At 36.2% G+C, this 26,228-nt stretch overlaps 1 protein-coding gene across 6 annotated transcripts in view; it reads left to right on the top strand.

The window, feature by feature from the left end:
* Nucleotides 1-26,228, top strand: part of TENM1 (teneurin transmembrane protein 1) — a 535,869-nt gene that overhangs the window by 344,516 nt on the left and 165,125 nt on the right. For 3 of the 6 annotated variants that reach the window (XM_040628223.1, XM_040628229.1, XM_040628232.1), the window contains exons 12-14: nt 20,199-20,384; nt 21,966-21,989; nt 23,879-24,025. In XM_040628223.1, coding sequence (XP_040484157.1) covers nt 20,199-20,384; nt 21,966-21,989; nt 23,879-24,025 — 357 coding nt within the window. Of the gene's footprint in view, nt 1-20,198; nt 20,394-21,965; nt 21,990-23,860; nt 24,026-26,228 lie in introns of all 6 variants that reach the window. The other 3 variants (XM_040628235.1, XM_040628247.1, XM_040628241.1) reach the window with 2 other exon arrangements.

Genomic DNA, 26,228 nt, shown 5'->3' on the forward strand with positions numbered 1-26,228 from the left:
CTCCTTCTGCATTAAGGATGCGGGAGTCTACCACACTTGCATGGCGGCCTTATGACTGCTAGCATTGCCCGTCTGGCGGACTGCAATTGGACCTCATTTTGTAAAGCCACAGATCCCTTCGACTGAGAGCTGAATGGGGGAAAAACCCAACTCTCTAAGCCCTTTCAAATTCCGAATAAATTGGCCCATGTGCATGAAGTGTCCTTCCACCAGACAGCTTTGGATTCACCATTGAAGTATGCTTTCCAGTGTGATGGGGGCTTGAATCTCTGAAGATCTCTCCATCCATTGTGGGTAGAGCTTCAGGGACCATGGACCTTTCTGTGCTAACTTGGGAAACTTACTGCCTTAGCAAAACACCATGCAGGAATTTTAGATGTGCAGCAAGGGGATTAATGAAATTCATTTGGAGGACAAAAGAGGTAATGCCAAAATTCTTTCAAGAAGGGAAAACAGGTCTAATATCAGTCAGAGAAAGGAGAGAAAATTCTCCCTAGTGCAATTTTAACATTATGTCAAATTGTGCCAAAAAGAGTGCAAAACTTTATGAAGAACAGCTTTCCAACTTTCCAATAAATACTTCTTAAGTAGCCACTCTGAGCCAGAATGTAGTAATAATTGTCCCAATAGTCATTGTATGTAGTTTTATAAGTGAGAACACTGTTTTATTGAGGCCAGTGATGTGAGTTTGGTACCCTGATGAGCCAGTTAGGCCTGCCCTTTTAGGTGGTCACAGACTGCAAATAGGTAGCAAGGATGATAAGAAAGTCTTAGTATACAATGGAATATTACTCAGCTATTTAAAAGAACGATTACCCAACATTTGCAGCAACATGGACGGCACTGGAGGAGATAATGCTAAGTGAAATAAGTCAAGCAGAGAAAAACAACTATCATATGGTTTCTCTTATCTATGGAACATAAGAACTAGGAAGATAAGTAGGAGAAGAAAGGGATAAAAAAAGGGGGGGTAATCAGAAGGGGGAATGAAGCATGAGAGACTATGGACTCTGAGAAACAAACTGAGGGCTTCAGAGGGGAGGGGTGTGGGGGAATGGGATAGGCTGGTGATGGGTAGTAAGGAGGGCACGTATTGCATGGTGCACTGGGTGTTATACGCAACTAATGAATCATCGAACTTTACATCAAAAAATTAAAAAAAAAAAGTCTTCGTAAAAAGCTGTGGATAGACCATACAAACTTTCCCACAGCTAAACACTCAGTCCAGAGCGTACGGACTACTACTAATGATAGGTTGGGAGTCCCGAAGTTCTTATTTTCTCCTTAAGGGTAACGGTTTACCCTGACAACCTGGTACCTACTGGGTCAAGTGAAAAGCATTTGTGAAACGTATCTAGATTTCGACATTCTTTGGCAATTGGGGGCACTGTAGGATAAGCGCGCGTGTTGGGTTCATAATCAGAAGGCTGAGACACAGTCTTGCATTCCATATCCATGAATGAGTAGAGGTTCACCCCAGCCTCAGTGCTTCTAGCCTCTGATCACTGACATAGGCAAAATATGACCTGTAGACTTATGGGAGAGTATTTTATTTGGCCAAAAAGGAAACAGGATTTATTCCAAGGGAAGGAGTCTAGATATTGAAAAAAAAAAGGCCAGCTATTTTATTGAATTCAAAAGTTGTAAGCCAGGCATGCATTCTTTCTGTCTTATCAGCTTTTTCAGATTTACCAAAGTACAGTTCACCATTTTATAAAGGAAATCCAAAGCATGTGATAACTATAATCTATGAAACATTAAGCTGAAAGTCAATTCTACTCTTAATCTTTGAATACTAGGTTCTTTCACATTTTTGTTCTTATCCACCAAGAATTTGAGAATCATCTCAAGATTTTTATAGGCTGGAGTGTGTTGTTGTTGTTGTTGTTGTTGCTGGAGTGTGTTGTTGTTGTTGTTGTTACTGCTGCTTGTATGTTGCTGTTTGTACAGAACCAGCTAGCTGACATTTTGTAATCTCTTCAATCGGATTCTTGTTCCAATGTAAGATAGTGTTAAGAAAACTAACATATATTGAAGCCCATTGTAATGCTGGGGCTGAAGGACAAGTGTCATGCGTATGTCCTAGGCTGTCTGTAACTAAAGAAACGTTACTATTACATATCAGACACACAAAAAATGTAATCTGTAGCCCAAGATACAACCAAGTCTTTATCATAGCAAGGTACTTGTAAAGATCCCATGGATGTGCTATTGAAATTAAGTCTATGCAGTAAAATAAATGCATTATCAACTAATAGTTTTCCGATTGCTTTTCAGAGAAATAGAGACCGAAAAACTGTGTGTGCATGTGTATGTGTGTGCCTGCATTCGTGAGCATGTGGTCTATTAACAGTTATTTATTCTAGTCCCACTCTCAAGTAGAATGTCTGCCACTGAGGAATGAAAACAGCTGAAAGTCATAAAATAAAAATGATTCAAATATTTGAAAAAACAATACCAACTACACAAACTTTTGTTCTTGATAATATTTATTTGTGGTTGATTCACTGCTTGATTTTAGTGAAGGACCTGGTATACACCGTAAAAACTTTTAAGCCCTTAAGCCGTGTGAGTTCTCACTGCCCACAGTTACCCAATCAACTTACTTTTTCCCCCTTACTCTTATTTCCCACGTTAATGACACAAGACAGTGAGAAAATCCTCATCATTTGCCCCCAAAAACATTGTATTATAATCTAACAAAGAGAAAGGTTTCTAACTATTTGGGATCGTTCATTCCCAATTCTTGATTTTCCTCATGCTCCCAGCCTGATTTCCTTTGATCTTTAACTGATTCTACTGGATGCTAGACAAAGAGACACATAATAATTTCTCAATTTTTATGAATTTTTACATCAAAGGTGTCCTTTCCTTGTTTAGAATGTCACATTGTATTATTGAAAATATTACTTAAGTGTATAAAATGTATATTTTGGAACCTATAGATATCCAGATTTAATATTTTGGGGTCCCCAGTATTATCAGTCTAATATTCGGCACAGCCAAAGTACCAAGAACAACAGAATTTACTTTACTGGGAACTTTTGTCTAAAAAGTAAATCTCAGAGAAATGGTTCTGAGGGAGGATGTGAAGGATTTACTGTTTAATCAAATTGTTCTTTGTCAGCATGCAACAAAGATGTGTTCCAGTTGTATCCTAGTTCAATTTATACAAGTGTTGTTCATTGTCGACATGCATAAAGAAACTTATTAAAAATGAAATGTCTCAATAGAACTTTAAAGTGTCTGCCTGTATTTTTCATGTTCTTTTCCAATACATTTGCACAGAAGAATGTTTATATTTTAGCATTCTTTTGTCATATTTTGTAGCCTGTAATGTTAATGTATTTTCAACCAGATAGAAAATATTACATACAGAATAGAACTACTCATGAGACAAATATGTTAGAGCAAATATTATTTCTATCTTGTTTATAAATTATACAATTGCCAGCATCTGTTTTCTGTTAGTCCTTGTCCCACGCCTACCCTACTGCTGATTATAAAAAGATTGGGATTGAAAAACATCTTAGAGTCGGTCCAGAAACTCCATTTGGAACTGGATGCAATTGCAGGGATGTTGATGCAGTTCAAAATGAGGAATGCTTATTGTTTAAGATCTGCTTCTCCATTTGTAGTAATTTATTTCTTAGAGGATTCCTGAACTCATGAGGATATTGCTTCCCACCTGGATACTTGCGGTGCTGAAACTGTAAATCAGATTAGTGGTTGTGGCTTGTATCCATGGAGGGTTTGTGTTGAGGAGTGCAAGAGATAGAGTGAGTCATATCTCCCTTATTTATCCAATAGAGCAGTCCCTAAAGAAAGGTGTTTCTCACTGATTCTTTATATTGTTTTGTAAATTATTATTAAATATTTCAGGGGTATAAATTAACATAATGAATAGCTATAAACCCACAACTTAGCTTTAAAAATTAACAAATACAAATGAAGTCCCTGTGTGTCTTTTCGTGGTCCCATTCCTCTCCCTTCCCCGAAGGGGAAATGACAGTCCTAAATTTAATCATCCTTGTACATATTCTTACACTTTTACAAATACATGCATACCTATAAAAATATGTTTTCTCCACGTGTTTAAATTTCATATGAATAACTTGCTTTCTTCTGTCATGATTATGTTTAAAAGGTTTATCCATACTGAGGCATGTACTTCTACTTCATTCAAATTAACTTCTGTGTTTTTTATGCTGTATGAAGACAGCAAAGCTTATCTGCTTTCCTGTTGATACACATTTAGGTTAGGACACACACACACACGTCAATGAATTTGCTTCTTCAAAATGTTCTTGGGTATTCTTAGTCTTTTCTGTTCCGTATAGATTTTAGGATCAGGTTTCCAAACTCTATGAAAAACGTTGTTGGGATATTGACTGGAATTACATTGAACTTACAGAACTGATAGAGGAAAATTGACATCCTAATGATATTGAGGCTTATGGGCCATGAGCACAGTATATCTCTCCATTGATTATGTTTTATTCAATTCAAAAAGTTTAAACATTTTTTATATTTTATTTTATTTTTTAAGTTTTTATTTTAATGCCAGTTAACATACAGTGTTGTATTAGTTTCAGGTGTACAATATAGTCAACAATTCCGTACAACACCCAGTGCTCATCACAAGTGCACTCCTTAATCCCCATCACCTATTGCTCCCAGTTCCCCTACCCCTAGCCTCTAGTAACCATCAGTTCTCTATAGTTAAGAATCTATTTCTTACTTTGTCTCTCACTCTTTTTCCCTTTGCTTCTTTGTTTTGTTTCTTAAAGTCCACATATGAATGAAACCATATGGTATTTGTCTTTGACTGACTGATTTTGCTTAGCCTAATACTCTCTAGCTCTCCATCCATGTCAACGCAAATGGCAAGATTTCATTCTTTTTCATAGCTAAATAATATTCCATCGTGTGTGTGTGTGTGTGTGTGTGTGTGTGTGTGTGTGTGTAGACCACATCTTCTTTATCCATTCATCGATCAGTGGTCACATGGGCTGCTTCCATATCTTGGCTCTTGCAAATAATGCCACTATAAACACAGGAGTACATGTATCCCTTTGAATGTATTCTTTGGGTAAATATGCAGTAGTATGATTGCTGGATAGTGCGCTAGCTCTATTTTTAACTTTTTGAGGAACCTCCATACTGTTTTCCATAGTAGCTGTGCTAGTTTGCATTCCCACCAATAGTGCAAGAGGGTTTCCCTTTCTCCACATCTTCGCCAACACCTCTTGTTTCTTGTGTTGTTAATTTTAGCCTTTTTGACAGTTTTGAGGTGATATTTTATTTCTGGGTTGCAAGAGTGCAACAGATTTCTGTACGGTGATTTTCTATCCTGGAACTTTGCTGAATTCGTGTATCAGTTCTAGCAATTTTTTTGGTGGAGTGTTTGGGTTTTCTTGTGTAGAGTATCATGTCATCTGCAAATAGTGAAAGTTTTACTTCTTCCTTGCCAATTTGGGTGCCTTTTATTTCTTTTTGTTGTCTGCTATGGCTAGGACTTCCAGTACTTTGTTAAGTAACAGTGGTCAGAGTGGACATCCCTGTCTTGTTCCTGACTTTAGGGGAAAAGCTCTCAGTTTTTCCCCATTGAGGATGCTGTTAGCTCTGGGTTTTTCATATATGGTCTCTACTATGTTGAGTATGTTTCCTCAAAACCTACTTTCTTGTGGGTTTCCATCATGAATGGATCTTGTACTTTATCAAATGATTTTTCTGTATCTATCGAAAATGCTTTTTTTTTTTGCATCTGTTGAAATGATCAGATGGTTCTTGTCCTTTCTCTTATTGATGTGATATATCACATTGATTGATTTGTGAATATTGAACCACCCTTGCAACCCAGAAATAAATCACACTTGATCATGGTGAATAATTTTTTTAACATATTGTTGAATTTCATTTGCTAATATCTTGTTGAGGATTTTTGCATCTATGTTTATCATGGATATTGGCCTGTAGTTCTTTTTTTTTTTTTTGTAGTGTCTTTATCTGGTTTTGGTATCAGGGTAATGCTGGCCTAATAGAATGGATTTGGAAGTTTTCCTTCCTTTTCTATTTTTTGGAATAGTTTGAGAAGGGTAGGTGTTAACTCTTCTTTAAATGTTTGGTAGAATTCACCTGTGAAGCCATCTCGCCCTGGACTTTTGTTTCTTGGGAGTTTTTTGATTGCTGATACAGTTTCTTTGCTGGTTATCAGTCTGTTCAAATTTTCTGCTTCTTCCTGATTCAGTTTTGGTAGTTCATATGTTTCTAAGAATTTACCCATTTCTTCTAGATTGTCCAAATAGTCAGCATACAGTTTTTCATAATATTCTCTTACAATTGTTTGTATTTCTATGCTGTTAGTTGTTATTTCTCCTTTCTCGTTTGTGGTTTTATTTATGTGAGTCCTTTCTCTTTTTTTTTCTTGGTAAGTCTGGCTAGGGTTTATCACTTTTATTAGTTTTTTAAAGAACCAGTTCCTAGTTTCATAGATCTGTTCTATTGGGGGGTTTTTTAGTTTCTGTATCATTTATTTCTGCTCTAATCTTTATTTATTTCCTTCCTTCTGCTGGTTTTAGCTTTTGTTTATTGTTCTTTTTCTAGGTCCTTCAGGTGTAAGGTTAGGTTGTGTATTTGAGATTTTTCTTGCTTCTTGAGGTAGGCTATATTGCTATAAACTTCCCTTTTAGAACCATTTTTGCTGCTTCCCAAAGGTTTTGGGCTGTTATGTGTTCAATTTCATTAGTTTCCATGTCCTTTTTTATTTCTTCTTTTATTTCCTGGTTGACCCATTCATTGCTTAGTAGCATGTTATTTAACCTCCATGTATTAGTGGTCTTTCCAGATTTTGTGTGTGTGTGTGTGTGTGTGTGTGTGTGTGTGTGTGTGTGAGACTGACTTCCAGTTTCATAGCATTGTAGTAAGAAAAGATGTGTGGTATATGACTTCAATCTTCCTGAATTTGTTGAGGCTGGTTTTGTGGGCTAATATGTGATCTATTCTGAAGACTGTTCCATGTGCACTTGAAAAGAGTGTGTATTCTGCTGTTTTGGGGTGGAATGTTCTGAATATATTTATTAAGTCCATCTGTGCCTGTCATTCAAAGCCATTGTTTCCTTGTTGATTTTCTGCTTAGGTGGTTTGTTCATTAATATAGGTGGGGTGTTAAAGTCCCCTACTATTATTGTATTATTATCAATTAGTTCCTTTATGTTCATTACTAACTGTTTTATGTATTTGGGTTTTCCTATCTTGGCTGCATATACATTTACAACTGTTGTATCTTCTTTTTGGATTATCCCCCTTATTATTATATAATGTCCTTCTTTGTGTCTTGTTACAGTCTTTCTTTTAAAGTCTATTTTGTCTGATATAAATATTGCTACTGTAGCTTTCTTTCAACATCCATTTGCGTGAAAAATGTTTCTTCATCTCCACACTTCTAATCTGCAGGTGTCTTTATGTCTAAAATGAGTCTCTTCTAGGAAACATATAGATGGGTCTTTTTTAATCCATTCTATCACCCTGTGTGTTTTGATTGGAGGGTTTAGTCCATTTATATTCAACGTAATTTTTAAAAGATTTTTATTTATTTATTTGAGATAGAGTGAGTGAGCAAGTGAGAGAGAGAGAGAGAGAGCATAAGCCAGGGGAGAGGCAGAGGAAGAGGGAGAAGCAGACTCCCCACTGCGTAGGAAGCCCAATGTGGGACTCTATCCCAGGACCCTGGGATCATGACCTGAGCCGAAGGCAGATGCTTAACCAACTGTGCCCCTCAAAGTAATTATTGATAGATATGTATTTATTGCCATTTTATTACTTGTTTTGTGATTATTTCTGAAGATTGTCTCTGATCCTTTCTTGTCTTTTCTTTCATGTTTTGCTAGTTTTCTTTAGTGATATATTTGGATTTATTTCTCTTTCTTCTTTGTATGTTTATTAGTGCTTTCTGATATATGGTTACCAATAGGTTTATATATAACCTTTTCTGCTTATAGCAATCTGTATTAAGTTGATGGTCATTTAAGTTTGAACCCAGTCTTTTTTCCCCTCCTCCCCACATTTTAGGTATAAATTTTATATCCTTCTTGTAAGTTCCTTGACTGAGTTTTTTTACAGAAATATTCATTTTTATTGATTTTTTGTTGCCTACCTTTATACTGTCACTTTGGTCTCTCCTTTCCAGTCAAAGAGTCCCCTTTAATATTTCTTGCAGGGCTGATTGACTGTTTATGAACTCCTTTAGTTTTTGTTTGTCTGGGAAACTCTTTTATCTCTCCTTCTATTCTGAATGATAGCTTTACTGAATAGAGTATTCTTGGCTGTGGATTTTTCCCATTCAGCACATGGACTGTATGACGCCACTCCCTTCTGTCTTGCCAAGTTTCTGTTAAGAAATCTCCTGCTAGCCTTATGGGCTTTCCCTTGTAAGTTACTGACCTCTTTTGTCTTGGTGTGTTTAAGATTTTTTTCTTTATCACTATTCTTGCAAATTTAATTATAATATGCTTGGGGTGGGTCTGCGTTTGTTGATTTTCATGGGAGTTCTCTGTGCTTCCTGTATCTGGATATCTGGTTCCTTCCCCAGATTAGGGAAGTGTTCAGCTATTATTTCTTCAAATAAATTTCCTGCCCCTTCTCTCTTCTTCTTCTAGGACTCCTATAATAAGAATGCTGTTATGTTTGATGGAGTCACTGAATTCCCTAAGTCTATTCTCATTTTATGTAATTCTTTTTTCTCGCTTTTGTTCAGCTTGATTACTTTCCATTATTCTGTCTTCTAGGTCACTAATTCATTCCTCTGTTTCTTCCATCCTGCTGCATTCCATCAAGGTGTGTTTCTCAATTCGTTTATTGAGCCTGTTATCTCTACTATGTGTTAAGGGTCTCACTCATGTCTTCCTCCTTTTTCAAGTCCAGTGAGTATCCTTATGATCATTGCTTTAAATTCTATGAGGCATGTTACTTATCTCTGTTTCGCTAGATCTCTGGCTGTGGCCTTGTCCTTCTCTTTCATTTGGGATAAATTTCTCTGTCTTCTCATTTTATCTGTCTCTTTGTGTCTGTTTCTGTGTGTTAAGAAAGTCAGCTTTGTTTTCTGCTCTTGAATGTAGTGACTTTATGAAGAGGAGCTCCTGAAGTGCCCTGCAATGCAGCATCCCCTCTTCACCAGACGTGGTACTTCAGGAGAGTATCCTATGTGCGTTGCTTAGGCCCTGCTGTTGTGCCTGAGTCACTTTTCCTTTCAGTGCAGTCATCTGCCCTGACTCTCTGGCTGTTGCAGGCTGTGCTTACTCTTTGTGGTGCTAGTGGGACCCAGACAGGCCAGCTCTGAGGGGCGGTGCCCACTGGGGAGCTTGGGAGCAGGTTGGCAGTGTTAGCAAAATTTTCATTGGGCCACTAGTGCTATGCCAGATAAAATGCTGCAGTGGCTAAGGGCTGTGTGCCAGGGTGGCGGAGGGCACAGTGCAATGGCTGGGCATGGCGTGAGGCAGCAGCTGTGCACCTGGCCTGTGGGCATGGCGTACGTGGGTACCTGGGCATGTGTGGCTGGGCGCTACACTGTATCTGCACTGACTGCTCATTCAGCTTTAATGAAATTTGCCCTGAGCCCTGAGCCAATGTTACAAGTGTCTGTGCTACCCCACCTGCCATGGGTGACTCTGTTTATGCTGGGGTATGGGAGAGGAAAATGGTACCTTCCAACTCCCTCATTTTCAATGAAGTCCTCCAACACTCTCCGAAATCAGATTGAATAGATCTGTCTCCCATTTGCCTCTGGCATTATGTAAACTGTCATTTTTATGTTGCCTCTCTGCATAGGCTGCTGTCTCTTTAAGGGCAGTGACCCAGCTATCACTCACCCTCACAGCTCACCTAGGGTTGAGTCTGCTGACTTAAAGCTCCAGGCTCCCAAGTCCAGGTGGTTATACAAACTCACAGAATTCAGCCCCTCTGGTTTTCTAAGCCAAATGTTATGGGGATTAGTCCTCCCCATGTGAAATCCCTGGTGTGAGGGCCTGTTTCTCTGCCCTTTCCTCCCCATGCAGCTCAATCCCTCCTGCAGGCAGCCTCCCTCCACCTTTCTGACCTTCCTAACCTTTCAGATGCAGCTTCTTCTCCATATTTAGTTATGGTGTTTGTTCTGCCAGTCGTCAAATCACTCTCTGGCTTATTGACTTGGTTGTGGATGATACCTAGTTATAAGCATGGGGCAGGGTGAGTTCAGGGTCCCTATACTGTGTCATCTTCCCAAGTTCTGAAAAACATTCTAAAAATCTTATATAAAAGAATGTTGAACTTTTTTTGCTAGATTTATTATTGTGAGATTTTTTAAGTACATATTCTAACTTGCCTTCCATATATAGAAATGATGTTGAACTTTTTTCTGTTGTTCTTGTATCCAACAACTTTGCTGTCCTCCTCTATTTCTCATAATTTACTTATACATTCCATTTTGTCTCTTCCTTTTCAGGTATTACACATTATATATTTTTGGTTGCCTTATCACACTAGCCAACATCTCTAGTACAACATTGAATTAGAAGCATTAATTGTAGTACTTCTGACTTTAAGAGGAGTATCTCTATTATTTTATTACTAAATGTGATGATTACTTTAGGATTTTGGTAAATCACTTTTATAATATCCAGTAAGTCCTCTTCTAGTCCTGTTTTGCTGAGAGATTCTATCATGAGTAGGAACTGAGTTTTATATAATGCTCTTTCTGTATTTTAAGATAATTTTTCTTTAATCTACTATGAAATGAACTTAAAGTGAAATGGATTAATTCAGTGACAGATTACATGACTACATTTTCAAAAGTTAAACCATCCTACCGTTCATGCCTACTTGGTTGTAATTTCCTTTTTTAAAAAAGATTTTATTTATTTATTAGAGAAAGAAAGAGTGTGTGCATGAGTTGGGGGAGGGGCAGTGGGAGAGGGAGAAGCAGACTCTCTGCTGAACAGGGATCCTGAGTTGGGGCTCAATCCCAGGACCCTGAGATCATGACCTGAGACAAAGTCAGATGCTTAACCAAGTGAGCCACCCAGGCACCCCAGTTATAATTTCTGTATTTGCGTATGTGTATGTGTGTGTGCTGGTTTGCTTTCCAGATCTTTTATTGTAGATTTTTGCAGCCATGTTTATAAATGAGATTGGCCTATAGAAAAGTCCCTTTTTTTCTTACCCCATTTTGGCACTAGATTATAGTAGTCTCACAAAATCATTCAGGAAGACTTCTCTCTTTTCCTATTGTCTGGTATAGCTTAAAGTAGAGATTCTCTGTTCCTTGGAAATTTAGCAAAATACACATACAAAACCATGTGGGCCATTTTCAGTGTCTTTAATGTGCATTCAGCCTTTGTATTTCTTCTCAAGTCCATTTTGTTTCCTTGAAAAATGTGTACTTCTTCTAAGGTTTCAAACTTACTGGCATAAAGTTGTTCATAGCACTCTCATTTATTTTTATATTTTAATCTTTAATGTTTATTTGTATCATTTCTTTTCTTATTTTCCTTTCTCTCTCTTGCCAGAGGGTTCTCTATTTTATTATTCATGTCAAAAGCACAGATTTTGGTTTTGTTGATCTTCTCTATTGCTTCTTTGTTTCTAGTTTCATTAACTTCTGCTCTTACCTTTTTTTGTTTCCTTCCTTCTGCTTATATGCAGTCCTTTTTCTAGCTTTTTGAGTTGGACACTTTGTTCATTAGTTTTCAATTGTTCTTTTCTATTAAATGTATGTAAGGCTGTAAATTTCCTTTAAGGAACTGTCTAAGCTGTATCCCACAAGTTTTTATAGATAGTATTTTCAGTGTTATTCAGTTTCTAATTTCCAATATAATTTTTATGTAATCCATGAATTATTTGGAAGTGTGTTTTTAAAAAACACTTTTCTGTGGTGTTTTTTTTTTGCTTTTTGTTTATTGATTTCTAATTTTAATGCATTTTGCTGAAGCATCGTGATCTGTAGGATGTAAAATCTTTGCCATTTATTGAGCCTCGCCTTGTAAACTAGTATTTGTCAGTTTTAGTAAGTATTCTCTATGTGCTTGAAAAGAATATATATCATATAGTCTTAGCTTTGGGGTTCCATGTATGTCCAGTATATTAAAGTTGTTAATTGTACTATTTAAATTTTCTACTTCCTCACTAATTTTTTAGCTTCTTATTACTGATTGTGAAATTTTCAGTTTGTCTTATTATCAGTCTATCAGCTTGTGCTTTATCTATCTGGAAGCTATATTTTCTTATTCGGTCTGAATTTTTACATCTCCCTGATGAATTATTCCTTTAATCATTACATAATGACTCTCTTTATCCATAATAATGCTTTATACCTTGAAATCTATTTTGTCTGATAATGTTATAGCTTCTCTAGGATGGTACTTTTCTAGAATGCCTGTTTCCTTTTATTACCAAATTTGTATTAGTATATTTCAGCACATCTCTTATTAACAGAAAGAACATAACTAGATTTTCTTCTCCACTGAGTTCCAGAGTCTCTCTCTTTTAAATTTCAAGTTCAGTTAGTTTTCATTTACTAGGGATTACTGACATGTTTGGATTTATAGCCCAGAATCTTCTTTTGTCTCTCCTATTTATAATTATTTTTTCTTTGTCGTTCCCCCTTTTCTGCTTTTTCTTTGATTGAGTTATCTTCATTCTTTTTCAACCTGGGAAGTTGTAAAGTTCTGTATGTTTCTGTTCTTCTGGTCATTACAACTAATTTCTTAACATTTTATTAAAATATAACATATATGGAGAAAAGTATAAAAGTCATAAGTATACAGTCTAGTGAATTATCTAAGTATAAAACACCTGTTAACTGCCACCCAAGTCAAAATGTAGGATACTATGCCCAGAGGTCTCCTTTATGGACCTCCCCAATTATTACCTCCTCCTTCCTTCCTCCCCAGCATAACTATCTTGAACTTCTGATATTTGCCTGCTTTCCAAAAATTTTATTAATGGAATCTTACAGTATGTATGATTTTGCATCTCATTTCTTTCACTCAACATTATTTTTGGAGGAATTCATCTATATTATGGCACATAGTTGTAGATTATCCATTTTCATTGTGACATACTTTTTTTTTTTTTTGCAAAATTACCACAGTTGTATCTTCTATTGTTGTTGGATATTTAAAGCATTTCCATTTTTTGGCTAGCACATATAATTCTATGAACACTTTTATACATATCTTTCAGTGAACATTTGCTTGCTTGCACTTCTGTTGAGTAAATGCTAAGAAGTGGAATCGCTGAGCCATAAGGAATACATATATCAAACTTTAGCAGATAATGTCAAAGAGTTTTCCTAAGTGGTTGTACCAATTTACTCAATCACCTGTAGTATGTGAGACTTTTTATTACTTCACATTGTCACCAACACTTATTACTGTCAGTCTTATAGATTTTAACCATTCTTGTGTGTCCAGTGGTATTTCATTGTTATGTTATTTTATATCTCCCTGACAAGTGATGATGCTAAGCATGTTTCCGTATGGTTTTGTAGACTTGCATATCATCCAAAAGTACCTCTTCAGATCTCTTGCCCATTTTTCTTTTTTTTAAGATTTTATTTGATTTATTTATTTACTTGAGAGAGAGGGAGAGAGTTGGGGGAGGGACAGAGGGAGAGGGAGAGGCAGAGAATCTCAAGCAGACTCCATGCTGAGCACAGAGCCCAGCACAGGGCTCAGTCTTATGACCCTGAGATCATGACCTGAGCCAAAACCAAGAGTCAGACGCTTAACCGACTGAGCCACACAGACATCCCAAGATCTTTTGCCCATTATTCTATTGAGTTATGTGTCTTATTATTATTGATTTGAAGAAGTACTTTGTATATCCTGGATACAAGCTTTTTCATTTATATGTGCCGTGAATATATTCTACCAATTATAGCATGTTTTTTCTTTGTCTTTTGATTAGAAGTTTTTAATTTTGATACAGCCCAATTTATTAATTTTTACCCTTATGGTTAGCATTTTTGTGTACTGTTTAAGAATTTTTTTTTACCCCAAGATCATGACTTTTTTTCTTATGTTGTGTTTCTTGTGTTGTGTTTTGATAGTTTGTGTTTACTACACTGTATCTGGAATTGATTTTATATATGGGGTGAGGGGTTTTTTTTTCTGGTGGATATTCAGTTTCCCAGAACCATGTAACTTAAAACAGCAAATTTATTTCACAGTTGCCTGCAGTGCCATATTAACCATAAATCAAGGATCCTTATAAGTTTTAGGACTCTATTCACTCTCATTTGTCTATTTGCCATTGTGTCAATACCCACTGTCTAAGTTAATATGACTTTGCAGTAAGTCTTGCTGTTGGCTAGAGTACATCTGCTCACCTTATTCTGCTTCTTTCTTTAGCTGGTTAATATTTACACACATGTACAAACACACACACACGTACACAAACTGCCAAGGTATTGATTGAGATTGCATTTAATCTACAGAATAATTTGGGGGAAATTGACATCTTTAATTTTTTTTTTAATTAATGAGTTTGGCATAGCTTTCCATTTATCCAGTTCTTCTCTAATTTTTCTCATAAAGTTTTACAGTTTTCATCATAGGTCTTGCAAATATTTTTTTAAATTTATTACTAGGTATATGGTGGTGTGATGCTATTATACATGGTTTAAATTTTTCTCGTTGTTGTTGATATAAAGAGAATTTTTTATATATTAGCCTAATATCTAGAGAACTTGCCAAATTCACATATTCTAATAATTAATCTATACAGATTCTTTTTGTAGTTTGTATATGTACAATCATACTATCTTTGAATAATGATGGTTTTATTTATTCCTTTTTAATTTTTATATATTTTTTTTCTTTTTCTTACATTATTTCACTGCCTAGGACCTCTAAAATTATGGTGTATAGAAATGATGATATTCAGTCTAAATCCCACAGATTTTTGTTTCATGTTTGGTTTGTTAGTGTGTGTGTGTGTGTGTGTGTGTGTGTGTGTGTGTAAATTAAAAAGCAGTTTATATTTCAAAAAAAGGAAGTGATGATCATAGGTAGGCATCTTTTCTCAGTTCTCAATAATAGAAAAACTATTTCAGCATCTCACTATTAAATAAGATGTTTGCTGTAGGGTTTTTTGTAGCTAATCTTTATCAGATTAAAGTTCCTCCTAGTCTTAATTTGCTATGAGCCTTTATCATGAATAGATGTTTAGTATTTTACTAAGTACTTACTATGTATCTATTTAGATGACCATATGATTTTCTCTTTTATTCCAGATGTGTGATGAATGACATTGATTAATTTTCAGATATTAACATAATTGTGTATTCCTAGAATAAGCACAAATTGGTCATTATATTATTTCATGTTATGTAATGCTAGATTTGTTATGTTAGTGTTTTAAGATTTTGCATTCGTATTCATGAGTGAGATTGACCTGTATTTTTTCCTGTCATATTCTTGTCAGGATTTTATATCAAGATTATGCTTGCCTCATAACTCACATTGTGGTGTTTCCTCTTTTTCTATTCTTTGAAAAAGATTATTCAAGACTGGTAGTTTTTCTTCCTTAAAAGTTTGGTATATTTACAAGTGAAGTCATCTGAGACTGTGATTTTCTTTGTGGGAATATTTTTCATTGTGGATTTAGGTTCTTTATAGAAACTTCAGTTTCCTTTATGTGAAGGTGTTCATTATTGTAGGTTGTGTACTAGGAATTTGGCCATTTCATTGAAATTTTCAAATGTATTGACAAAAAGTTGTTTGTAATGTTCTTTTATGATGTTTTATGTCATACATTTAATAGCAATGTCATCTTTTTCATTTGTGATATTGGTTATTTGGATTTTCTGTATTTTCTTCTTGATCAGTTCCCATCAGATGTTTATCAGTTTTGTTAGGCTATGCAAATTGTCAAGCATTGGCTTTCTCGATCCTTTCTATTGTATGTTTGTTCCTATTTAATTAATTTCAGCTTTTATAATTATTATTTTCTTTCTTCTACCCTCTTTCAGTTTACTTTGCTTTTCTTTTTTCTAATTTCTTGGAATGGATGCATGGGTCATTGTTTTCAGTTGGTTTTCCTTTTTACCTTTTAGGTTTTCCTATATACATGGATTTAGTTATACCAATTTTGATATGTTCATTGTATTTTCATTCATTTAAAGTATTTTCTACTTTCCATGATGATTTCTTTTTGTTTCATAATTTTTTTTAGATGTATATTTTGTAATTTCCAAACTTATGTGCATTTTATAGTTACCTTTTGTTTATCTTTGTATTTCAAGTTTAAGTCCACAGTGGGCAGACAACATGCTATAAATAATTTCAATACTTGGGGGCGCCTGGGTGGCACAGCGGTTAAGCGTCTGCCTTCGGCTCAGGGCGTGATCCCGGCGTTATGGGATCGAGCCCCACATCAGGCTCCTCCGCTATGAGCCTGCTTCTTCCTCTCCCACTCCCCCTGCTTGTGTTCCCTCTCTCACTGGCTGTCTCTATCTCTGTCAAATAAATAAATAAAATCTTTAAAAAAATAATAATAATTTCAATACTTGAGATACGTTGAGACTTGCTTTATAGCCCAGCATATGGTCAATATTTGTAAATGTTCCATGTGTACTTGAAAATTATGTGCATTTTGTATCATTTATTGTAGTGCTCTATATGTGTCAGTTAGATCAAATCTGATAATCATGTTACTCAAATATTTCATATCCTTTCTGATTTGTTGCCTGCTTGTTCTATCAGTTAATGAGAAAGGGGGCCATTAAAGTCTCTGTGTTGTGAATTTGTCTTTTTCTTTTTTGTTTCTTCAATTTTGCTTCATATATTTGGCTTGATATTTTCTTCAGTATTAGAAATTTCTTAGCCATTATGTAGCCAAATATTTTTTTTAGCATCCATGAGACTGACAAAAGCTCTACCCAGTTTCTGAGTCTTCAGCTGACTCTACCAGAGCTGACAGATACTTCTAGAGGAAAAGCACCCATAAATGTCAAACTCACCTCTCTGGGTTTTCTTTTTCTCCTAGAATGTGGCCCAGTAATTCTTTACTCTTTTGTGAATTCCAGTAATGTCCAACAGTTTTTAAATATATTTTGCCTAGATTTTCCAGTTTCTATCAGGAGAGAATAGTAAAAATTACTGAGGTCACAATTACTAAAAACAATTTCACCTTTAAGTTTTTATATGCATACTTGACAAAGTACCTACTTAACTCCTGAATATTGTACAAAGTTTTAGAAATATTTCATTCAGGACATGCTATTGCACATATTATTATTAGGTAGTATTTTATTTCAATATTGTTTTCTAACTCCCAAATTTATTACTATTAATGATATTATTCTTATTCTAGTTAATACTTCCTTGCCATCCCTCTGGGCTAGTGGATAGAGTTTATTAGTCCCCATCTCACTGAGATTGCACCCCTTCAAGGGTCCTTACTTTCTGCAGGAATTTCAGTCTAACTCCCCATTTTAATGGGCCAAAAATCTCATCCCTTTTTCCTCTGTGGACATAGATTTCCAAGCCCCTAGTCATTACTGAATATAATAACCACTCAGAGATATCAGAAGGTTGACTTATATGCTTACTTCTTTGGCTGTTACCATCATCTCTGCTTCTGGCATTTGATAATTCTGTTTCTTGTAATTTTTAAAATTATTACATTATATTCAACAGTTCTAAGGTTTATATTGAGATGGTTTAAGAATAAGCTAGTCTGCCATTTTGTTGATACTGTTCATCTAGTCCTATTACTTTCCAGGAAATCACCAGAACAGTATTTTTCTATGCCTGAAGCTTATAGTTGTATAAAGCAAGATACATAAAAATTTGCCTCTAATTGTTTCTGTTAGCTCTGACTTGATTGGCTTTGACCCATTTAGCTCCCTAATCTTCGAAAGGCCCTTTCAGTCCAGCCTTGGGGAAGGCCATTAAAGGGAGCATAATCACAAACTCAGATTCACGACAAGAACAGAAATCAGAAATCCAGATTATCAATTAGATATTCAGAACCAAGATATAGAGAGTAGGTGCTATTTCAAGATCAGCCTACTTGAATCACCATTTATTAGGCAAAGCGCCCCCTTTTTTAGTATTTTCTTGGTTCTATACTTTTCTTACAATCTGTGGACCCCACGCACAGCTTTCCATTCACTCCTCCACCCATTCAAATCTGACTTTACAACTGCTACCTTATCAGTACAGCTCTTCCTAAAACCACCAACAATTTCCATATTGATAAATGCAATGGACACTTCTCTGCCCAAATCTCACTTGACGTCTCAGTAATATTATACTGCTAGCTACTCTCTTCTTCTTGAAAAAAGGGTCTTCTTCTGGTGTTAGACCAACATCTCCTGGATTTCCTCCTATCACTCACTGCCTCTCCTTCCCGGTCTCCTTTTGATGGTTCCTCCTTTTTTAAAGTTTTTTTTTTTTTTAACTTATGTGATCTCTACACCGAACATGAGGCTCAAACTCAGGACCCTAAGATTAAGAGTCTCATGCTTTTCTGACTGAACCAGCCGGGCACCCCGATGATTCCTCTTTTTATACCCTATTTTTAAATCGTGGGATACCTCAGGGCTCATTCCAAGGGTTGTCTGTCCTCTTTCCTTAGGGATATCATCTAGTCTCATGCCTTTAAATACCACCTGTGTGCTAGTGATTGCCAGTTTCATATCTCCAGCCCTGGCCTGTCAAATTCACTTGGCTGTCTATACATTATCTCAAAGTTAATGTGTGATCTACTACTTTACTCTTCCCTTAGCCTTTCCCATTTCATTAATGGCAGCAGTATCCACCCACTTGTTTAAGCCAAAACTTTTATTTTTCCCCTTCCTTCAATCCTCATATCCAGTATTGAGGAACTTCTGTTGGTTCTACCTCCAAAATATGTCTCAGATATGTCCAGTGACCCTGTGAGATATAAGTATTTTTACTTCCATTGTGTAGTTACACAAGCAGAGATTAAGAGAGCATGTTAGTAATTTTCCTAAGGGTACACAGCTTTTATGCAGAGGAATCCTTATTTCATAGCCACTATTCTTTCTATCATACCTTGACCCACAGAGAATACTTGTGAATGAATTAGTGAACAAATTGATTTAGATAGTAATAAAATCTATACCCATGGCTTTATCAGAAGAATATTCTCACCCACTGAAAAATAACTCTGCTATCTGTACAGTAGAAACCTTTGTTACATAGAAAAAGCCTAGGTACAGGTGATGTAGGCTAATACTAATATCATCACATACCAATACTTCTAAATATATAAAACCAGTTTCAGAATTTGAGATTATGAAAGATAGGTGACTTGGCTTCCAAAACACTCTCTGTTTCTTTCAAGTGTATATGGCCAATTGTACCCAAAACCTATTGCATTATTCCCTTTGTGTTCTCTCTGTAGGCTTTTATCCCCCATTTCCTCCTCCAGCAAGGGTATTCAGTCAAGGAAAATGTTTGCCAAACTTTTACTTTAGGTTCTCTACTGTCATAAGCTTATTAATATTGAGCATGTCTCAACAAAAAGTCAAGGGGACAGAGGAGAGAGCCTCGGCAGAGCCAGTATACAACTTGATTATATTGGCCAAATAACGAATGACATTTCAAGATAAGACTGTATTTTAATCAACCAGGATTCATTTTAAATGCTTAACGTAAATGCAGATACTGTTTGTATGTTCAGGGAAACCAGTTGATTACCATTGTTGGCAGCTTTACCTTTTGCATATTATAAATTTTATTAGAAAGCTATCTTTCCAATTGTAGAACCTCTCTTCCTGAATGAAGTTAGAGCACAATTTTACTATGTGTGTGTGTGTTTTCCCCAGTGATTGCTTGCAGCATCATAAAATCCTTGTAACATTATTTGTGATCTTAATGAATTTTTAGTGAAACCCACTTGACATTTGTTTGGCACTGACTTCATTTCTAAGCCTTGAATGCCATTATCATTTTATGGACTTTTCAAAATCAATTTGACTTCAGGTTTATTTTATACTTAGAGACTTAACTATCTTTTTTATAGAGTTCCTTGCAAATTCACTGAAATGCTAGAGGTCTTTGTGACATTTGGTTTGTATATTTAAAATATAAATATAGAGTGGGATTTTTGGTAATTCTAATGTCTTTTGTAAAGAACAGACTCTGGTTTTAATAAAATATGTAAATATGTCTTCTTTGAATTTCCCACAGAGCTCTGTACCATGGAGTGTGGGAGCCATGGAGTCTGCTCAAGAGGAATTTGCCAATGTGAAGAAGGCTGGGTAGGACCAACATGTGAAGAACGCTCCTGTCATTCTCACTGTGCCGAGCATGGCCAGTGCAAAGATGGAAAATGTGAGTGTAGCCCTGGATGGGAGGGCGACCACTGCACAATTGGTAAGTACCTCCATACTTTGAACAAAGTACGTTGGATTAACTGAAGAAGGAAAAGCATGTTAGTGATCAATCACCAGGCTTTTCATAGAATTAGAGGTTGGAGGAGAGAAAAGGGAGAAGGGTTAGCCACAAGTTTGAAAGTTTGGTTAACCGGGAGTATTCCTCTTTTGTTGATAGTATCTTATTTTTTTCTTACCCCATTTCTTTGCTCATTACTTCAGTATTCCTTATATTTTCTGTTTTCTGGTGCATCGAGTTACTCAAATGAAAGATGATACATTGGAATAGAGTGTCATTAGTTAATAAGAGAAGTGCTTTTGTTGTGAACATAACATTCCCTGACCATTTTTCCTTTTGAAAAGTATAGGTTGTTTCACTTGAAAGCACTTAGAGGCAATTTCATTAAACGGGTCTACTTTAACCGAGGCCATTCGCTATCATTAGGAGCTGTCTTTAATGTATATGAGGAAGGCACTCCTGACCTACCATCAATAGAACATCTGTGTTGAATTGTTTATCGGGTAGTATAGAGAGTTTACTGAGGCATCAACCCTCTCCCACCCCTTGTCATGACTTTCACTAATTTTGAGGATGCTGCCTGGGAGAACCATCTGTAGGGATGAGAGAGCCTATGTAATGAATCTACCGTGCGGTCTTCACACAATAAAAAACAGTAATAATAACTAGAGTCTCAATTTTAAAATACTTTTATTTTTCTGAAAAAAAAAATCCAAGTCCTTGACACATACATGTATCTGCCACAAAGGCCTCCTTCATGTGTAGACGAACAAGTCAGATTTCCATTGTTCAGCTAAGGAAAGTCGGTCACAGAGCGTTCCCGTGGCATTCCGTGAGCACACAGAAATCTCATGCCAAGCAAAGGCAAGCGTGGGCCTCTGGATACCCAGTTCATTGCTTGTGGGCTTTTTTTCCCCACCAGACTGTACCACCGCTTTCATTTTTAGGTGAAAATATTTTGTTATAACGGTTGGGACCTGCCAAAGTAATGTATATTATATATAACATATAATCTTAATAAACTGCGTTACTACCCTACTAAAGATACAGTAAGTCTTGTTCTGTGTCTGTGGAAAATATTTAAGATTCATTAAAAAGGTGGTGAGGGGTGAGATTCCGATACAGCATAAGTAATTACATTCCCGCACTACAGTAAGTTTATTGCCTTCACATACGAGGATTTAAATATTGTGATGATTACTGAAGGTGGTTACTCCAGAACTCCCTTCTAAAGATATTACTAATAAGAAGCTCAAGCTAGTGCTCTTTCATGAAAGTTATTACTGAAATGTAAAAATGCAGTTCTTAGACTTTTAATGAAATATGACACTTTTTTAGGAAGCCTAATAGAGTTTCTTGCAGAAAAGCCATTAATATCTTTCCCACAGAAAATATTATTCACAAACTGCACAGGCCCGTGTACCAACTTTTGAGCTGCAGGCATTTCAGCAGTTCACAGTTTGCTGTTCTCCTCCCAGGCAACAGATGGTAGACCATTAATACATGTTGGATAGCTGTGGTCTCCCAGAAATTCATTCAATCACTCTTTTTCCCCCCTTTTAGCTCACTACTTAGACGCTGTCCGAGGTAAGATTTTTCTCATTTTATAACAGAAAAATATTGTAAATGGAAAATATGCATGTGGGAAAGGAAGGGTGGGTGGGGTTTTTTGTTCGTTCGTGTTTCGGGTTTGTCTTTTTACTTCTGTCAGGCTTCCTTAAGTGTGATATTGTCAGGTTCCCGCTATGATAGTCCGACTAAAAAATAATTTGTTTTTCCAAAATCAAAGAGTCATTTTTTTTTGCCATAATGTATAATGGATTGACAAGCAGTTTTAAGAACTGTTTTTCTTTGTCTTTCTATGGAGTATTGTGTGTGTGTGTGTGTGTGTGTGTGTGTCTGTGTGTGTGTGTGTCTGTGTGTATAACACAGGCAGGTAATGATTAAATGAACTAGGTTTGGATAGATGAACATTTTCTTTAGCATAACAATATGGCTCTAAGTCCATGTACAGTATCCTTTCAAGGACAGAATTCTCCCCTTGTAAGTAACTCATGTTGCATCCCCCCAAGGAGCTGACTTTTATAGAGACGGTGAGGGTTTTTCTGTCAGATATCCTGGTACCTTTCTTTACCTCAGCGTGAGAAAGTTGAATATGTTCCAAGTTATCCCTGATTTCTCTGTATCCATTGTATATCTATGATCAGGGAACTAAATGAATGGAGCTAGATAAATTCTTTTCTTAAACTGTATATATTCATCCTGTACCACTTCTTGAGGAATATATATATATTTACATATAATATATATAATGAAAGAGAGTCTTCATATTTTCTAACAGCCATCTGTCATTTTATTTTAAAGTTTTTTCCTCGTCTGGTCTGTTGATAGTTACTTAAAAAACCATTTGGAAGGAACATTGGGTTATGCCTACAGATTTTCAAAAAATTATTTTGTTCTTTATACTTCTGGAATTTTCTTTCAAAGACAGCAAATGAAAAAAAATATTGATTGGATTCTGTCCAGTAAAATTCAGATCTGGTCTTGGGCTGCTACTGGGAAAATTCCAGAAGCTATATGCCATTATTGCCATCTTTGTTCATCTGTCCACTGAGCGCTTGGCACGTACACAGATGCCCTTTGGAATGGCCTAACTCTGAACTAAAAGAGGAGGGCATCCCAGAGGATTTAAAAGTCTAAATAGAGACCATTGTTAGTGTTTGTGGTTTATCAATGGATAGAAGTCATTTAAGCACAACAATTTCCTCTTGACTGTATTTGTCCATTCTCTAGAATTCTGAAAGTCTCAATTTGGCACGCATTAATTCCATAAACATTTGTTGAGCACCTACTACGGGCTTAATATTATTATGCTAGCTTCTGAGTGAGATACCGGATAAGTAAAAAATTTAATCCTTAGCCCTCAGATCAATGATAATCTTAAAGAAAAAAAGCCAAATAAACCTAAAGCAACCGTAGCACGTTTCTAAGGCATTTATAGGGACAAATATGTAATGGCATGATCTGAACTGCATACCAACGTACCAAAGTCCTAAAGCAGTGCATCACAAGGGAAAAATCAGTACAGACTGGAAGTAGTTAGAGGAAGTGTCTTTTCACAGCAACTGCTGTCTTTTTCCAGCTTATTGGCCATAACTCGATACAATATCATCCATCCAGTTTTGATTGAGCTGAGAAGATTTGTTTTTTCAAAAAGAAACAAACATTTTTTGTCCCCATCATAGTTTTCATCTGATCTACACCAGAGGTTGGGAATTGGGGTTAGCATTAATAATGCTTAATTGGCTCTCTGAGGAAAAGCACAGATGAGTAAGGGATAACAAGTTCCCTGGGAAGGTTTTGTAAGCAAGCAAGTTCCTCTTCCATTTATTCAGCTTTCCTATAGGTAGGTACATCATTGTTGGCCAATCCCATTCTGATGTCTCCATGATTGTTATTCTCTGCTGTCTTTACAGATGGCTGCCCGGGGCTCTGCTTTGGAAATGGGCGATGTACCCTGGATCAAAATGGTTGGCACTGTGTGTGTCAGGTGGGTTGGAGTGGGACAGGCTGCAATGTTGTCATGGAAATGCTTTGTGGAGATAACTTGGACAATGATGGAGGTGAGTTATTTACAAAATGTAAATATAAGAAAGGAATAGCCCAGTACAGTGATGTCCAATTTGGCGAAGAGTGAAAATTGGGAATCCTTCGTAGAGACAATATTGAGTCATATAAGGCCATGCTACTTTTTAAAGCTCAGTTTATTGAATATTTGCTATCATCAGACAATATTGCAAACTGTGCATGCATTATATCTCATTTAATTCTCACAACATTGCCATGAGGTATAGGCACTACTTTCCCTACTTCTAGATGGGAAAGCTAATGCTTTGGGTGGGGATAGTATGGGACTTTTCCACGGTCACACAACTAGAAAGTCACAGCACCCAGGTTCCAGTTCAGGTCTATATGACTTCAGAATCTGTTTCCTTAATGACTACGGCCATGCTGCCTCCCATATCTGTGGCATTTATTATACCGTTTATTATATCCACATACCCCTGTTCAAACTGTCAGATGCCTGCACTGTACACACTGTGAAATCATTTTCTTTGTTCTTAGTTATTTAGAGCAACCTCTTGTGTCTCTACCTTTTAGTAATGCTTTGTATCTTTCAAAGGACACAGCATCAAGACAATTCACAGTAGAATTTTTATATTTAACTCAAGAGTTGCACATGTTTTCAAAAGCCATATTGGCTCCAAGGCCTCAGGGTAACCTAACCACTCCTTTTTTAGTCAAACAAACAAAAGCATCTAATACATTGTTCAGTCAGGCCTCAAAACAGCCCACATCATCTCTGAATGAGCCTAAAACAACAAATCCTCACCTTCCTCTTTCTTTTTATTTTTACTCAAGAAAACATGAAGTTAATAAAAAAAGTTTTCTTTCTAATCTTGTACATTAGGTTAAAATGAAGTACGTCATTGAATTTGATTCCTCTGGTTTCCGTATCTGCTTAGACAATTATACACGTTGTCATTTGAATCCAAACATGAGGCTTAAATCACTAAAGTAGCAATCCTAGTTTAAGGATTGCTGGATGTAAGAGTTTCCTCTTTTATTAGTTCTGGCCAGCAGTTTACCTCAAAAGTTACAAGACTTTATGACTTTTAAGTGGAAGCAACTTTGTGATTCAGTGCACAGGGCTTTGAAGTGAAACTTTCTGGCTGCTGCGTACTTACTAGTTGCTATATGATTTGGGATAAGTTTCTTGGTATCTCTGTGCTTCAATTTCCTTATTTCTAAAATGGGAATGATAATAATACAAACTCTTGCATAGGGTTATTTTAAGTACTAAATGAGACAGTTCCTGTGAACTCCTTAAAAGATGATAGACTGTCCCCCTCTTCCGCTTCACACGCATATGCACATATACGTGCATTAGACGTAAGATAACAGCCCATTTTTGGAAGAGACTGTTTACTATCTATCTAAATTGAAAATTTAGAGGAAGAGAGGAAAAAATAAAACAAGACGAAGCCAGAGAGGGAGACAAACCATAAGAGACTCTTAATCATAGGAAACAAACTCTGAGGGTTGCTGGAGGGGAGGGGTGGAGGGATGGGGTAACTGGGGGATGAACATTAAGGAAGGCATGTGATGTAATGAGCACTGGGTATTATATAAGACTGATGAATCACAGACCTGTACCTCTGAAACCAATAATACATTATATGTTAATTAATTGAATTTAAATTTTAAAAAATATATTAAAAAATAGATAAATAATGTTGAATGAGAAAAACATTGAAAATTTTATTTGGGAAGCCAGTGAAATTTTCAATTAAATGGTGCACTGATCAACTATTTCCTGGACTCCTATGGCCCTCCAAGATTCATCTTCACTTTATTTGCTTTTCATTATATTCCCCTTTACCTGGCGTGCCTTCTCCTCGACACCTGTGATTCTCAACTCAAGCCATCTCTCCCATGAAACCTCTGGCATCCACCACCCCGATCTTCCATGGTGTTTATCATATGCACCACACCATCAAGCATTTAATTATATTGTCTACATGGTTTTCTTGTTACATGTTAAGCATGACCCAGAATCCATAGTTATATGCTCAATATAATCACTAGTACTATTAGCATACTTGTATTTAGGATTTACTATGTACAAGGCACAATGCTGAGTCCTTTATCTGAATTATTTCATTTAATCCCCGTGAGGTAGGAACTACTACTAATATACTACTTTACAAATTAGGAAACCAAGGTACAGAGAAGTTAAATAAGTTGCTTAAGATCATATAACAA

Source organism: Ursus maritimus, assembly GCF_017311325.1.
Source record: "Ursus maritimus isolate PB19 chromosome X unlocalized genomic scaffold, ASM1731132v1 scaffold_X1, whole genome shotgun sequence".
NCBI lineage: Eukaryota > Metazoa > Chordata > Mammalia > Carnivora > Ursidae > Ursus > Ursus maritimus.